Raw genomic sequence first — 18,224 nt, 5'->3', positions numbered from 1 at the left:
AAGAAGACCATTCTGCTGAATTTGGCATGGTCAATATATTTTGTTGTTTTTGATCATATATCGTAGCTTTTCATAAAATTTCCACATGAACTATGGCACATAAATTATTAAAAAGAGCTAGCAATAAGAGCACCTCCAATATTATCTGTTATACAATAAAGCCAAAAGACATTCAAATTATTTATTGGCAATGCATTTAAGTCCAATAAACCAACTTTCTCTCAAGGATGTTAAAAGCTTCCATCATCATTATTGAATATATGAACAACTAATACCTTATAAGAATAATTCTCCATAAGTTTGAAGCTCTAGATTGCAGTCTTCATTGCTACTTATTTGTGTAAGTGAGACCGTACAATTGATGCTCCTTACACTGGCGACGCTATTAGAGACAAATGCTGAGATAATTTCCTAGATCTCGATTTACAAACAATAATAAATCAACAGCATCTCTTGTCACTTACCTAATTTACATTAACAATACTTTTCTAAAGAATTGGTAAAGCTGAGTCTATCTTCTCCATTATTATTCTATGTACAGAAGCTTGTGCACTCTTGCTTCAAGTCACCTGCAGCCATTGTTACGAGGGCAAGATTGCCAAAACCGTTTGCATTCAATGCTTTAATGTGGCTTTAGCATGCTTAGTCGCGAACTACATCTATAACAATCTAGTTTAAAATGTTCCTAATTACAAATACATTATTTACCTTCAAATTGCATGTCTTTTATCATGGCTTTAATAGTACAGAAGGTAAAGATGCTCAAAAACCACAGCTACATTATATCTGGACAATTCTGAAAAGCTTTCAGTTCCCGTGCACTCCAATATTGGCTGTTATAAACCCATGTAGGCTCGATAACTCCATCTTTCAGCAAGTTAACATGTTTTTTCCTGGTATCCCGCTGCAAATGTCAAACAGAATTAAACATTGGATCCAATGGTTATCTACAATTTGGACAGTTAATCAAATTGAGCCGTTACAGAAGCCATAAAAAAGACAAGTACTTGCAACACGCAATGATAATAGAGACGAGATTAATCTCACCTGTTGAAACCACATGCATTTCCACTCCTCTAGCTGGTCTTTTCGCCACTTACAGGCTGCACGCTGTTTCTCCTCAAGTCTATACTTTTCAAATGTAGCTTTCTCTACGTCACCATTCTCCTAAAACAACAAAGGTATCATATTATTTTCTACAAGAAAATAGTATGAAATATGATTGAAATTCTGCTAATATAGAACTGTGACGGAAATGAGCTATTCAGTTTTTTTTTTAGCTGGAATCTACATTTTTGCATTATCAATGAACTTTTTCAAAGAAAGCTTTCCTCTGCATAGCTTAATGAGTGTGTAGGTGGAATGACTTTAATAGAAAGCCTCCATCTGAAATCAGTTTGTAGGTAACTTCGGCATGAATGAAATGCTTCATGGAATCTCTGTTAAACACAATTTTCCACGACCATGTTTCCTATGTTTGGATATAGTTAAATGGCCTCTTCTCTCCTATATAGTTAAATGACCTCTTCTCTCCTATAGTTCTCTTTTAATCTTCGTAGTCTAAGTTTTCTGCTGCTAGCGATTTTTGGCCATTGCAGTCAAATAACCAAGAACGAATATACTACTCCAGTTCCATACTTAGCTAGATTATTGAGGATATTAAGATTTACAAATGCAATATGTAAGCCCATACCATCAATCCACGGGTGGAAAATATAGCAGCCAAGCATTACCTATTTGTGGAACACAAGATCCTTCCGAACCATCACAAATATCCTTTCACGTTGTAGACTCAACAATAAAATTCAATAATAGAACAGAAGACTTTTGTCTTGCAAGTTGCTACTTGGTCTCGAGGGTACTTCCTTTGCAAGACTGAAGATCCATATTCACCATACATTCCACATAGTTCAAGAAGGGGGTTGGGTATCAACTAGACGTTTTTGGTCAATTCTTATGTTCTCTTTGACACCAAATCCTCATTACTTCTCACCAAATCTTCATTCTTCAGAGAACTAATTGTCAAGCCAGAAATCTGACCGGTCTAAACGATGAAGCTATACTGTTCTTTTAAATTGTCTGTTACAAGAAAATCCTTAAAGCAGTCAGCAATGTTAAATTAATAGTAATTGCTTGATATTATTGAAAGAATGAAACGTACATATATTGACAGCTACATTGTTGATGTTTCCTAAAGAAATAATCAAACACTGAAGACTTAATTAGAAACAAATCTGATCTTGCCTAAAAATAAAATTTGACCATTAAATTAAATATGCAAATATTTTTCTAATGCCTTCCTTTAATAGTCAATCTGTCAACTACACCAAGTTAGCCCTAAAATTTTACAAAGTTTTCCAGGCCCAATGACTTGGTTAGGATGTCTGAAGTCTGATCCTCAATTGGAACATACTGCAATTGTATTGATCCATCCTCTACAAGCTTGAAAACGTAATGAGAGTGAAGTTCAACATGCTTGGTTGTGTTGCAAAGAAGCTGACACCAATGATTTGAGATCACGTTTCAAGATTATGGATTCTCATTCCTTCAAACCTCAGATTTGTTTCAATGCCCTTAAGCCTACACAAGGCTAAAACCTACAATTTTGTTAACCAACACTCAATACTCTTACCAAACCTTTTAGACACCTTTGAATATGCCCACATGACCTGTACAGACTCTCCACGGCTTCCAAGAACAGAGATCTAACTAACATAACCTGTACAAACTCTCCACGGCTTCCAAGAACAGAGATCTAACTAACTTTTATGGTTTCCTTGCTAAGATCACCTAAATTCTAGTAGTTTTCAAAAACTACTAAAATGATGATAACCTGCAAACCAGGCCTCGTATCCAAAAACTAAAACCTGTGTTGAATACCCTTTTGGGCTCTTTTTAACATATCCCAAAAATAGGGCAGGTGGTTTTGTACAGACATCCTAATTTTGACTGTCCTCTTTCCAATTAGACCAAAAAGCATGCAGCGATTGGGGTTTTTCTGGCATATCTTTCGGTATAGACTTATTTTAAGAAATCTAAAGCCACTTTTGTATACCCATTTGTCCATATAACAAATATTGAAATGGGGTAGGATTGCACGGGACTCAATTTTGACCATTCTTCCTCAAATTATGCCTACTAGGGTTTCAAATATGTCTGTAGTTAAAAAGAGCTTGGACGAAATAAAAAGCAGTAGAAAGAAGACTCAAATCTCTTTTCCACCATAGCATACTCAGGTCGTGAAAAGGTCATACATATCCATTTCATACAATGAAATCAGCAATTTAATGTTCCGAAATGCAGAGAAAAGGATGCCTTTTATGAATATCACTTCAAAATGGAACACTCCCACCTTGTGTTCGACCTCCCCAAAGTTATTTAGACATGTACCAACCATCTACAACTGATTTTCCAACTACCACCACTCTAAATCCTTTATTCTCTTTCTATGATTCTTTTGGTATTCTCCTAAGTTGGTTCTGTTGCTTTTGTGAACTTTTTGGAACATTATAGGCATCATGTTGGATCTACATCTGGGTTCACATCGTGATCTGTTTCTTTGTGGTGGAGATCTCTTGGATTCTTGCTCAGACCTATTGGCTCTTCACCTTTCACGGCCAAATGGAGCTTTCCAATCTTGCCAAGAAATTCCTTGATTTGCAAAGCTCCACGGCCCATCGTTCAATGTTCCTATGTTTTTGGCCAACCTTTCTATGAGTTCACGCTTTATTTCAAACCTTGTTGGAGGTGCTCAAGATTTGGATCCTGACCTCACTTTGGAAAATGTGATCTTTCTTGGTTGATTTGATGCATGCAATGTTCTATATATTTTATGTAATTGATCCTTAAGGAGGCAATGCTTAAAAGGATAATTAGGTCTGCATGCCTATTTCGTAAGTCTGCCTGCTTCTGGACACTTGAAATTGATTCTTTGATAATGCAAAGGTCTGATCTTGCATTCTATTAATTCCTTCTTGCTTTCATTGTGTGACTCTTGTTGCACAGTTTGGATTGTCCTCATTGAGGATCCTCCACTCATGCTGCATCATAATGTGATCCCACAAACAACCTATCAACCTCATATGACCTCAAACACACATAAAATGATCTTAATTGACATTATTACAGAGGAGAAACACAAAACGGCACAAAAATTACAAAATGGCCTCATGGAGGCATGAACTCAACTAGATGCTCTTGCACCAAGTCTGCTCATTGAAGACCAGATTTTTGGCAAGTTTGCGCACCCCTTGATTGTCACAAAATAGAGGTGAAGGACTTCAGATGTGTATGTCAGCAAACATTTGCCTCACATGCTACTTTAACAATTCCCTGATATTCTGCTTCAGTCGAGGAAAGAGATACCCTCTGCTATATCATTTTGGTCCACGTGACTACACCTATACCTAGATTGAAGACATGGCTAAATGTAGACTTCTTGTTATCAACATAAGCTGCCCAATTTGAGTCTGTGGAATATCCCCAATAGATATTTACCCAATTTCTTTCTCAAAATAATATTCAAAACATAAGCATATGAAGTTGCATTACAAACCAACAATATAAACCAGTAAATTCTCATAAAGTATCTTAAAATATGTTATTGCATTATACCTCAGCAATACAATAACTAGCATTCAAAATCCAATCTTAAGCATAGTTTTATAGACTAAGGAAAGAACCTGTAAGACACCTGATGTGACATCTTCACGGACAATGGGTTTGTGTCCACTGTCTACCGGCACGAGGGGCTACGTCCTCACGCTGAATGAAAGCTGAAGCTTTCCAAATAACTCTCGCAAGAGAGAAACTGAAATCTGAATCATAAACCAAGCATACATGAATGAACGAGTCGATCTCCTTTTTAATCCCCAAAGCTGCGACTCTTCGACTCCCTTCCCGTCTTTTCGTCTTATCTCTCATTGTCATTTTTAGCCCACTTTATTGTACTAAATTGACCTATTATAATTTTAATCCACGCTTTCATAGTCAATTTTAATATTATATGGATGTCTTTAAATTTTCTAGTGTCCCAAAAAGGGGAGATTACAAAATCTTCCCTCCTCGAGATTGTTTGTCCTCAAGAAATCAATACCAGGATCCCATATGAATCAATAAGTAGCTCTGTAGCCCAATCCGAAAATGAATCCTGCCACATTGTGAAGCAAGGTGTCAAAATGCAACCTTTCCATCAACCAGATCCTTGGATCCCATGTTAATTTATGAAGTATCGTTGCATCTGTAGGCCGTACAACTTTGATTATTATTGCATCCAGTCTCAAACTATGAAGAACTACAACAATATCCTCAAAATGCCATAGATACATATGGTCAACACCTGGATCCCAAACCATCTCATGTGCATGTTAAATTAGAACAACCTAACATGTGCTACCATCATATACAAGTTCCCCAATCCGACTGAGAATCTTACTCCCATTGAGATCACAAGCACCACTGTGGTCAAATAATCATGGGAACTCAACTGTGTGCCAACCAACTCCTGAAAACATTATGAACCATGAGAATGTTCCTCCCGGATCCCACAAACAAAAGGGCCATCCATCTTCCCAACTATCTATACTATGTTGTTGCTTTGTGCCCATAATAGGTGGAGTACTCTAGCTGCTCAATTGTCAAAACGCTGCCCCTCTCTCTGTTTGCACTCTAGCTATACTGCTCACCACATCTCTATCCCAGGCTGATTCATAATCAGCGTTATGTCCCTATGTCAAGGCAGCGACCTCTTCATTACAACAATTGTCAATCCAAAACTCCTAACCAAAATCAATGAGTGTACCATCATCAGACTCGAATAGCAAGTTCTCCATTATCCAATCAGCATCAACTTCAAACAAAGGGTTGTCTACAAGCTGAATACTATCAAGTTCATTAATTACTTCTTGGAAAAACTCCTGCCTCTCTTCACTCTCATGCTCTCAAAAATGATTTGTGATCCTAACTTGATTTTCTGCTTTCTAAAAAGCAATATGCGTATCATCCAATGCCTTAAGAGCATACTAAAGCTCCATGTTGAGCTCCATACTCTCATTATTTCCTTTATTCAACTGATCAACATATATTCCAGCAACCTTAAGAATATAATCCCTATCGGAAAGAAAACATAAATAATCCAATTTCATAGATTCAAAAGCTGTTTTGACTACCTGCAAACCAGCAACAAGCCAATCTCCTTCCACTCCCCTTTGAGCCTTCCTATGGAGATCCTCCACCATCATGTGAGTGCTGTCCTAACGTACTAGAGATGCCACAACCATGTCTTCACTAACCTTCAGATGGTTCTTTAAGGCATGCATCTCATTATTATCATGTTGATACAACTCATCGTCTTGTAGTGTCATCTTGGACTATTCATTGGAGTTAATATCATGCATATAAGAAACATATGGTTCATCGTACTAAGACTTCAACATGTTACTTCGAGTACAACCAACTTCATCAATATGTTTGTCAAGGCTAACCTCCAAATCACCAACATAGAAACTTGTGCCCTATGTAACATGATCACAAGAAGGCTGCAAATCAATGGTAGTTGACTGCCCTTCTTTTCCAAGATCATCTATTAGATGATTTTGGTCTCTTGAAAACTCCTCATACAAATTTTTGCACTTGTCTTTTGCAAAGAGATCCTATACCAATTCAAAATACTTCTTTTTTGCCACATCGGTCTTGTTTTGAAGTTTTGGATGAAAGTTCATATAATTTTTTAAAAAAAGTTGCTTTGAATTCATGCTAGAATTTTGTTATATTCATCATAAATGTCGAGTATATCTACTCTTATATCAAATTGGAAATTATGGGTTAGCTGTTGTTTAATTTGACCAAGGTCCTTTGTAACCCTGTCTTGATTAGGCATTTTCCCCAACTAATATCTTGGACTTGGCTACAACCAAAACTTTCCAATTTGCTCAAATAATTTTGTCAAACAATTGGTGGGCGTACAACGTCAATAGATTACTTCAGCAACACCCTAGTCCAACTTTCAAATAGACCTAAGTCTTTTGATGTAAGGAATTTGTACATCGTATCATCACTCTTTCGGAAAGAGAAGCTATAGGTGATTGGTACTAGTGATCCAAAAATAAGGTGAGAAAGTATTGCTATAAATCCATTGAACCAAAAGTTGTGTCCAACTGTTTCTGTGAACTTGTTTTGGTGGAAGTGATGGAGATACAAAATATTTCTTATGATTAGAAAGAATGCAACAACCAATTTTGCAATGCTAATCACAATCACAGTCAAAGATTTTGCCTCCCAACTAGCTGGATGGTAGCATGTGGCTGCCAATATGTCTCCCACTGGGTCTGCCCTTTATGAATATGTCTCCTGAAACACTTTGCACCTATACCATCGTTACACCTTGCATTACTGTTGGAGTCGACCTGGTAGTAATGTGCTTGGCTGGTGACCCCCTAACCTCTTCGGTAGTCAATACTGCACACTCGATGCTTGCAAAACTTATGACCTGCAGTCTGTCAGCAAGACCCCGTACTAACTCCAACTACCTCTGCATTCAATCTTATATCCTAGATGTGGCTATTGAATGGGATGGTCTGTGCCTCCAATTGGAAATAACATCACCCGTGTCTCAGACTTGCCAAGACACTTCCACTGATTTTTGCCGCAACTTTCACTATCTCCTTTCGCAACTCCCACTTTTCCTTGCCGAAACTCTCATTATCTCCTATCAAAACTCCCATTTTTCCTGCCGAAACTCTCACCATGGTCTCCTAAGACTGCAAACTTTCAGGTTACACTTGTATCATGGTTGTTACAAGATTTTCATAAGATATTTCCATAGTGAAATTGTCTTCTCCAAATATTTTGATTCACAATTGGTTACCAACTAGTTGCCTATTTTAATTTCTGGCTTGTAACGCTCTTGTCGTCAGTTCTGATTCTAAAACCCATAGACTAGCTTCGCCAAAATTCCCAACAAATCATTTTTTGCTACCTCGTATACTGGCTATAATGAAGTCTCATTCTAATTCCATCCAACTCCTTCGAGAATGAACGATTGTTCTGTCATAGGAATGGCAAGTGGTTTGAATGCTTAAAAGTAATTAAAACTTCTTTCCTGAGACACTTGAAGTGATGTCTCCACAGACAATGGGTTTGTGTCCATTGTCTATCGGCACGAGGGGTTATGTCCTCATGCTACATGAAAGTTGAAGCTTGTTGAAGTCAGTTTTATACCACTACATAACATATAGTAATTGAATATTTGATATGGAATACCAAACACTCAACCCTCTCTTGAAAAGTTAATACTCATAAAGAACATGAGAAAACTCCAAAGTTCCTTACACTTGTGGATACTAACTCAGTTATATTAATGTGATTTGCTGGTTAATCACGTAGGCAAGCTTACGTTGTTCTTTTAAGGATGTCAAACTTTTGTTGTGATGGTGATGAAATCTAGCTTTGCAACATATATTGACTTGACTTCCTCAATTTACTTTTCCAATTTATCTCACTTCCAACTTTGCTCTTCAAAACTCCAACTAGGCTTTACTACTACTCCTATGAATGGAAAGATTAGCAGATGGACGGGGATCAAATATGATAAAAGCTTGCCAGCGACGCTACCTCCATAAATACAATAATTCAAGGGGAAAAAGACTATTACCACGCAAGGCTTCCTAACAAGCCACTAGGATGCTAGTGGCCTAGTTTATGGATCCTTGTCAAACATCCACTAATATCACCATGCAACTATCCATCTATTCTTACTCTTGCTTAACAACTTTCTTGAAATAAAATCTACTTTAACAAATTCAATGGAATTTAACTTTAACTATTGGAAGTAGAAACCATGCAATAACGCCAAGTGTTCTTAATCACCATGCAAGACACAACAATGATAAGCGAAGCAATTTTGGTATTATGTAAGCAACAATTTTCTTCAACTCTTTACAAATGAGGGCAAATGGCCTTATATAGGGGCCAAAAATACAACCAACGGTAGAGATTAAGAGGTAAAATCAACCATCTAGATCAAATCCCAGAAACCCTAACTAGGGTTGCCACCCCATCGGCCAATGAGAATACGCCACCTTATCAATGGACTAATGAAAAAAAAGGAAAAGTGGCAACCAATGAGAAGGCACCAAAATGGTAGCCAATCAGAATTAGACACCTTTCCTACCCAAGAAGAAAGGAGAATTTGCCACTTGAGCTTACATCAAATGATCCTCTAATATAATTCTACCCTTTTCTTTCATCTTCTTAGTCAAGGCAATGAACTTGGCTAGCCTGTCATTGACTTCCTTCATGGGAGGGCAAAGCGTGTGCTTTATCTTGAGCTCAGCTAAATTCATCATGTTGCTTGCTGCTTGTAGTGTCTTCTCATGATCCTTCTCATATTCTTTTGCATATCCAATAAAGGCATTGAGGGAGGCAAGGTTGCTCAAATGCTTCTTCCTGATGGCAACCTTCCCTAACTCATCCAATCTCGATCCAAACTCTGTCTCATTGACATTCTCCTCTTGGATATCATCAAAATCAAATGCAACCCCAACATTGCTCATCATGGTTGAAATGGAAGTGTCAACACTTGGGCTGTGCTATGCAATCTCATTCTATAGCTCTTCTAGTATCCTCAATCTGATGGCCAAGGCAACATACCAAGATTGCACCGTACTCCTTCCTCCTTCATCCACCAACTTGGTTCTCTCTAAGTATCTCACCGGTAGCCCAATAACTGCACGTAGCCTGGGAATGGCTAAGTCCTTGACTAGAAGCAAATCCTTCCACTCCCCTTCAAATGTTCTGAATTTGTCTCTAATAGCCACCAATAACTTGAATGTTGAGATAAAGGAAGACAAGAAATTTCACCCATCTTGAATTATATCATTGATCCAATCTTTGATTTCGTGCAGTTGAGCCAATATCTCTTCTATGTTGCTCCCGCTGTCTTGCGGAAGGGCTGCTTGATGCAACTGTTGGATACGCTGGCAATCTCTCCAATACTTGTTTTTGGCCTCCAATTTTACAATCCTCTCGTTTGCCTTCCTCAACCTTTCTCTAATTGAAACCATGCCTTCCTAGAACTCCTCACACTCCATGTCATCCGTGATTCTTCCCAAGTCATGCTCTACTATCTCATACTCCTGGGTTACAATTTCATCCGTTGTCTTGCTAACCTTTGGTATAGCAATCTGAACTTTTCGGTGACCCTCATCATTGCTCCTGGTTACCTTTGCCACTATTTTTGCAATTTGTTTATGTTTCTCACCATCTTCCTTTTCCACTAACCTTTGAATATCTTCAATTGTTCAAACAATCACCACCTCACCTCTTGGCATAAGCATTTGCCTTAACCATAGTGGTGTAGTGCATCTCCCCAAATCTAGATTTGGTTCAACTAGCAAAGCATCACCAACAGTGTCAGGTGCTAGGCTTACTTCCTCAATATCAATTGGCCTATCCTCTTCTTCACTAGTGACTGTCATATCATCTCCATGCTAGTTCTCCAAGAGAGGAGAGTATTCAGTACTGTTGTAATGTTCCCGTTATAAAATAAATCATTAATCAAACTATTGGGCCAATTGATTTAATATATCTCAAACCCTTTTTTTTTTTATTCCATAGTTTTTGTCGCCATCGACTATCTTTGTACACCCTCGGAAAGTTTTCCCCAATAGGTATTTAAGCACGGCTTGTAGGTAGTTAGGTATGCGATTTGATTATATTTCCTTGTACTACAAATTCCCATGGGGATTCTTTGTTGTTCGCCATTTCGGAAGTGAAATATCTTCCTTATTTGGCTTGTGTGGTTTTGGTCGGATTCAACCCTCACCTTATTTCGTTGTTGCATGAAAATGAAATACTTTGCTCAGATCTGGCAAATAGGAGCACCATCTTTTAGCAAATATTAATTGAAAGATATTCTTGTTCAAATCTCCATTCTTGTTTGGCATTGCTGAATGAATTTAGCATTAATAGTTTTGGGTGCATGATTGAAATTGTTTTCCATCCGTACCCCATCTTTCATTCGCCACATTCATTGCAAATTTCGTACTACATATCCGTACGACCTCAGAATTCACTGTATTGCCCTCCATCCTACCGTACAGCCTCCTTATACATATCATACGACCTACAACTTCCGTACTACCTATCCATATGACATTAGAGATCACTGTACTGCTTTCAATCCTACTGTACGCCCTCCATACATATACCGTACGACCTCCATAGATACATCGTACGGTTTCTTTACTGCCCCTATGTAGCAACACGCTACTACCTTACAGACATCATCTTGTTCCCCCCTCACCTACCTTACCATACGGCTTCATTTCTTGACCATACGACCCTCTTTTGCTCCCGTACAGTCACACTAGTCTTGCCAGTCTACCTTACAAAGGGAATTCTAATTGCTAGAGGCTTACCATAAGGCCATACAACTACTCCCCTTGCTCCTTCCATAGCCATTTCTGAAATCGGACGAAAATACTTAGAGAGGAACATTATAGTGGTATTAGAGCTTCGATCTTGCTAGCCTATGGACAATGAATGAGAGTTTATAGCCAGAAGAGAACACATTCCATTGATAGAATGACTGTCGAACTGGAACCCACAACCGCTGAACTTGTGGCACTACTAAGGGAGCTTGCAAGGAATCAGGCACAGATCAATGATACTCAACAACTCATGGAAGAAACTCTCAAGAAGTTGGCAGACAAAAAAATATTTGATGAACAAAATGGTCACAACGCGGACTCGATGTCGGGTAAAGCAAACCCTCATCCAGCACACTCTCGACCTTCCATGCCGTCTTTTCCTCTATGGAAAAAGGCTCCACACGGAGGGAAACAATCGACCTTTGAAGATATCCAAGAACAATTGAGGGAAGATTGGAAGAATGCGAATTTGGAGGAAGATATATCCTACAAAGATTACACAGATCTGAGAATGAGATACTCGGGAGGTGGAAACAGAGGATATTTTGATAATGATCTCAGAAGGAAGTTGAGTAAAGTAAATTTGTCTCCATTTGACAGATCTGGATCCATATCTGTGTAAGCGTGGGTAATGAAGGCTGATACTTACTTCCAACTTAATCCCATGCCAAAAGAAGAAGCAATTGAATTTGCGGCATTGCACTTGGAGTAGCGCATGAATGGTGACATCACGACACCATTACACTAGGGCATGATTAGATAAATACTTATGCAGAACTCACTGAGAGATTGATATATTGAATCGATGGTAACGATCCAAAACTCAATTTCAAAGATTTGGCACAGCTGAAGCAAACTAGATCGCTCGACTAGTACATTGTAAAATTTTAGAAACTCTTTGTTTTGGTCATGAACATTTCTGAAAGAAGACGAATAGTGCTCTTCATGGACGGATTGACAGAGCCACTGAAAAGTTGGGTAAAGGGGTTCAATCCTGCCACCCTGTCAGAGGCCATTATGAAGGCACGGAGTATGACAACATCATCGGCATCATCCTCTCAAAGTTACTCACATTCCAAACGGTCAATGTTTCTGAGAAACAAAGATAATAAACCTCCACCCAAGAAGCCGTCATTGGACGAAGCCACCAGACAGGAGCTCCGAAGGAAGAAACTATGTTTCAACTGCAAGGGACCTTGGGAGCCTGGCCACAGATGCCTTGGAAAAGGAAAGATCCATTACATTGAGGTCGTGTCGGATGATGAGGACGAGCAGGAAGAAATACCCTCCGAAGACAACCAACATCACGATGACACCAACCAGGTTAGTTTGAACCGTACGGAAAGAATTGCAACATTGGTACGATGTGGAGGAACTATCGCCCTAGCTGGTAGCCCAAAGTGCACAGTATTCCATGTACGGTGAACCCTTCAAGGACAAAGGGTTATGGTCATGCTCGATAGCGAAGCCACTCTAAACTTCATAAACTCATCTTTGGTAAAGCGACACACGTTGGATTTCAGGTCAAGGTTGCCGGAGGGACTATTCTACCCTGCACACACCTTGTTCCTCAACTAACTATCACAATGGCAAATCACACGGTGACCGAGGATTTCTTCATAGTGGACCTTGATGACATGGAGGTTATTTTGAGCATACAGTGGATGGAGACACTTGATGAATACATTCAAAGCTTCAAACAGATGGATTTCACTTTTGTTGTTGATGAAAAAAGGTTGTTCTCCGTAGAATAGCAAATGAGGGTTCGAAGGAAGTTTTTGTGCATCGAATGGAGGCAATTTTTTGGTGTGATGATGTTGCTTGGGCTGCACATTTTGTTTCAGCAGAACCTATAAAAGGGCAACAAACACCTCCACAAAATGATGATCTCCAGAAGATTTTGAGCAACCATGATAAAGGTTTTGTAGAGATTCCTCCCGGCATATCACCTCATCGAGAGTTTGAACATACTATCGAGTTGGAAGCAGAAGCCAAGCCAGTCATAACCACACCGTATCACCATCCCAAGAAATTCAAAGATGAGATTGAAAGGATGATTCAAGAACTGCTAGAGAAATAATGGATCCATCCCCGTTCTAGCCCTTTCACGTCATCAGTGGTATTGGTCAAAAAGAAGGACGAGACGATGCGCATGTGTGTGGACTACCATGAGTTGAACAAAAAAAATAAAGAATAGATACCCCATTCTAAGGATAGATGAATTGCGTGGTGCAGTCTATTTTTTGAAAATAGATTTCCGTTCCGAATACCATCAAATCCCCATGAGGGAGGAAGGCATGGAAAAGAAGGCCTTTCGTTATCGCTACGTGTATTATGAGTTCCAGGTCATGCCGTTCGGATTTAAAAATGCACCTACTACATTCCAATCATGCATGAATCTCATCAACAAACAATTACGTAAGTACTTATTGGTATTTTTTGATGATCTTATTTATGGCAGGACATAGGAGGAGCACCTGAAGCATCTAGATGAAGTCCTAAGGATCATGAAGGAGCATTCTTTGTTCGCCAAGCAATCCAAGTGTAAATTTGATACGACAGAAATATTGTACCTGGGGCATGTTGTCAGTAAATATAGAGTTCAAGTTCATCAGGAGAAGATTTAGGCTATCCTTGATTGGCCTCCCCCAAAATCTCTCACAGATTTGCGAGGGTTTTTTCGAACTGTGCAATTATTACCAAAGGTTCATTAAAGGATTCTCTCAGCTCAGTGCACCCTTAATAGATTTGACAAGGGATCTTTCCAATGGAATGAAAAGGCACAACTCACTTTTGATAAGTTAAGAGAGGCAGCGAGCACTTGTCTTGTACTTGCACTACCTGATTTTGCTCGACTGTTCATTTGGAGTGCAATGTATCCGGAGAAGGCATTGACGCGATATAGATGCAAGATAGACACCCCATAGCTTATGAGAACTGGAAGCTTACACAAACAGAACGCTTATATTCCATCTATGACAAAGAGATGTTGGCCATCATACATGCACTAACCAAGTTTTGGCAGTATCTAGTGGGTACCAAATTTGTCGTTCGTATGAATCACAATAATTTGAGATATTTTTTGTAGCAACGGGACTTGAACAAGAGGCAACAAAAATGGGTAAGCAAGGTTCATGCTTTTGATTTTGATATTGAATATGTGAAAGGAAAGAACAATGTGGTTGCAGATGCCTTCTCCAAGAAACCCGCCATCTACTCACTAAACCAGATTTCAGCTGACAGGAAAGCATATTTGTTGGTAGAATATTCCAAAAACACATTTGCCTATGAGCTAGTAGATGGCAACACCCAGGATGATCGGTACAAAGTGATGGACGACATCATTTACTATAAGAGTTAGATATTTTTAGTGCTAGAATCCAAACTGAAGCAGAAAATTTTGAAGGAGGTACATGACTCGCCCTTGGTAGGACATCCGAGCTTCCTCAAAACTTACAAAAGTCTCAAGGAGAGGTTTTCATAGAAAGGACTTAAAGGAGACATATTGTAGTATATAAGAGAGTGTGCGGTCTACCAATAGAACAAATTCGAACATACTCTACCTGTCAAGTTACTGCAACCTCTGCCAATTCCAAAACATAATGGAAAGTATCTTGATGGATTTCATAACTAGACTTCCCAAGGTGAACAGAAAAGATTGTATCTTTGTGGTGGTTGAAAGATTGACAAAGTACGCACATTTTTTTGCCATCCCCTCAGATTTTCAGGCTGCACAAGTTGCTGATCTATTTTTTAAGAAGTCTTTTGTCTGCAGGGATTACTTCGAAACATTGTCAGTGATCGGGATGGACAGTTCATTAGTGTTTTTTGGACAAAATTGTTTCAGTTGGCAGGGACAGAATTGTCACCAAAAACTAGTTACTACCTTCAGACAGATGGGCAAACAGAAATTGTGAACAAGTGGCTCGAAAGTTACCTTTGAAACTACGTTTCGGCACAACAATGGGCATGGGTCAAATGGATACGCCTAGAGGAATATTGTTACAATACCACATACCACATGTCCATCAGAATGGCACCATTCAAAGCTCTATATGGGTATGAACTCCTTTCCTTTGAGTGACAATCACACACAGAGGGTGAGGGACTAGCTTTAGGAGGGATAGGACATCTTTAGATGCCTGAAGGAAATCTTACAACGGGCACAAAATCAATAGAAGATGTACATTGACAGACATAGAATGGAGAAGTTTCGAAGTAGGGGACTTGGTTTGTCTTAGGCTCCAACCATATTGACAATCCTCATTAAAGAAAAAGGGAAAAGAAAAATTGAAGCCACAATTTTATGGCTCCTATTGTGTAGTTCGTCGCATTGGTGAAGTCGCCTATGAGCTAGAACTTCTGGAGGGGAGCCATATTCATAACGCCTTTCATGTTTCATGCTTAGAGGCCGTAGGTCAGAACATCACGATAGCCATAGACCTTCCGCCGCTCAATGAAGGAAACCTCATTTTGGAACTAGCCAAGATCATCGAAGTACGTGAGAAGACCCTGCAGAACCACACGGTGAAGGAATATTTGGTGAATTGGAAACACTTATCGTTGGACGATGCAACTTGGGAGGGCGAGCACATTCTTTAGCATTTGGCATTGCATTTGCTTGAGGACAAGCAAAATTTGGGATGGGAGGACTGTAATGTTCCCATTATAAAATAAATCATTAATCAAACTATTGGGCTGATTGATTTAATATATCTCGAACCCATTTTTGTTTTGATTCCGTAGTTTGTGTCGTTGTTGGCTATCTTTGTACACCCTCAGAAAGTTTTCCCTGACAGGTATTTAAGCACGGCTTGTAGGTAGTCATTAGGTATGCAATTTGATTATATTTCTTTATACTATGAATTCCCGTGGGGATTCTCTATTGTTCACCATTTTGGAAGTGAAAGATCTTCCCTATCCAGCTTGTGCGGTTTTGGTGAGATTCAACCCTCACCCTATTCCGTTGTTGCATGAAATACTTTGCTCCGATCTGGAAAATCGGAGCACCATCTTTTGGCAAATATTAATTGAAGGATATTCTTGTTCAAATCTCCATTCTTGTTTGACATTGCTGAATGAATTCAGGATTGACAGTTTTGGTGCATGATTGAAATTGTTTTCCATTTGTACCCCATCCATCATTCACCAAATTCACTGCAACTTCCATACTACATATCTGTACGACCTCAGAATTCACCATACTGCCCTCCATCCTACCTCCATATACATATCATACGACCTGCAACTTCAGTACTACCTATTTGTACAACATTAGAGATCACTGTACTACCTTCCATCCTTCCGTATAGCTTCCATAGATACACCGTATGGCTTCATTACTACCCCCGTGTAGCAACACACTACTATCGTACGGCCATCATCTTGTCCCCCCTCACCTACCTTACCGTACAGCTTCATTCCTTGATAGTACGACCCTCTTTTACTACTATATAGTCACTATAGTCTTGCCAGTCTATCATACGGAGGAAATTCTAATTGCTAGGGGCTTACCATAAGGCTGTATGGCCACTCCTCTTGTTCATTCCATAGCCATTTTTGAAATCAGATGAAAATACTTAGATAGGAACATTACAACTATTACTATAACCAATTGATTCCGAATCAGAGCTCACCTCTACTGTGACCCCTTGTCCACTTGTATTAACCTCTTGGCTCCTAGCCTCAATTGTGCTCTCACTTGATGTGTTGCATTCAGTCTCTTTGCTGGAGGCTCCTGATGTTCTTTACTTTTCTCAACCTCCAAATTTCTCTTCCTTCTCTTAATTGCTCTTTGTTGCTGGCTATTGCCCCCACCTTTCTGTCCGACTGACTCCGCTAGACCCTCTTTCTCCGGTTTCACCTTCTCATAAGTAAGGCGTACCTTCCGACTTTGTAATTTCCTTAACTTCTCATTGTGCCATGACTTAGTGTGGAGATCAACTGTCCTCGTAACTGCCTCTAAGGAAGGATCCTGATGATCATCCTAATCCATTGAACCCAATCCTGTTCCATCCACTATATCATAATCTTCTTTTAGCACATTTTCATCATCTTCCAGTTGATTAGGAATATCAAGGCCTCTCCATTTGATCGCCCTCATCATGTCCACTAACAACCTTGAGAAAGCTAGCCTCCTCACATGAAATTCATCTTGTGCATTGGCCCAAAAATCTTCTATAGTAGGAATATGTTTGGATGTGTTTTCGCAAGATGCCTTGTTAAGACTATTAGGATCGAATCCTTCTCTTGCTCTATACCATCCTAGATGATACCATTCTAACTCCTTCATAGCTGTAAAGGCAATAGGGTTGGGGCAAGTATCATTGCCTATTCCAAATGAGAAGGTAATCCTCGTCTCACCTTAAAGTTTTATCATCTTGTCATAATGCTCAAGTTGCTTGACCAACTCCATCAAAACTATTCTGTTGGGTGGTACCTTGGATGTCTCTTAGGACAAATTGTACTTCCTACTACTCTGATATATGTGAATTGCAGAAATTGAATGAACCAACTCCCATACTTAAGTTTTGCTTCTACTTCCAATGAGAGCCTCCTAGCAGGTGTCCCTTGTAATATTCTTACTGTCTTCGTAGCAAATGCATCATAAAAAATCTTATAATCTTTGGTGTTGTGCAAATGAAGTTGTGGATAGCACTCATGCACCAAACATTGTCCTAGACCATTACCAATCACTCCTAAGGCCTTAAGTCCAAGATGTTCATATCTTGGACTAAATCAGATAGAAAAGGTAGGACCCCATGTAGAATTGCTTTTGAATTTGTATTGTCCTTA

At 39.2% G+C, this 18,224-nt stretch overlaps 1 protein-coding gene across 3 annotated transcripts in view; it reads right to left on the bottom strand.

Moving 5' to 3' along the window:
• Window positions 1–228: 228 nt before the first annotated feature.
• LOC149563271 (uncharacterized) overlaps window positions 229–18,224 on the bottom strand; it is a 166,885-nt gene continuing 148,889 nt past the window's right edge. For all 3 annotated transcript variants that reach the window (XR_016364047.1, XM_089826621.1, XM_089826620.1), the window contains exons 16-17: window positions 1,048–1,167; window positions 229–904 (exon numbers count right to left, since the gene is read on the bottom strand). Coding sequence is in view for 2 of the 3 variants with exons in the window: in XM_089826621.1 (XP_089682747.1) it covers window positions 776–904; window positions 1,048–1,167 (249 nt within the window). In the remaining variant the exon portion in view is untranslated. The remainder of the gene's footprint in view (window positions 905–1,047; window positions 1,168–18,224) is intronic.

This window comes from Cupressus sempervirens, chromosome 4 (assembly GCF_028749045.1).
Source record: "Cupressus sempervirens isolate cs-2001-9-10 chromosome 4, ASM2874904v1, whole genome shotgun sequence".
NCBI classification, from domain to species: Eukaryota; Viridiplantae; Streptophyta; class Pinopsida; order Cupressales; family Cupressaceae; genus Cupressus; species Cupressus sempervirens.
The sequence above is the reverse complement of the archived record's forward strand: the minus strand, read 5'-3'. Positions and strand labels throughout refer to the sequence as shown.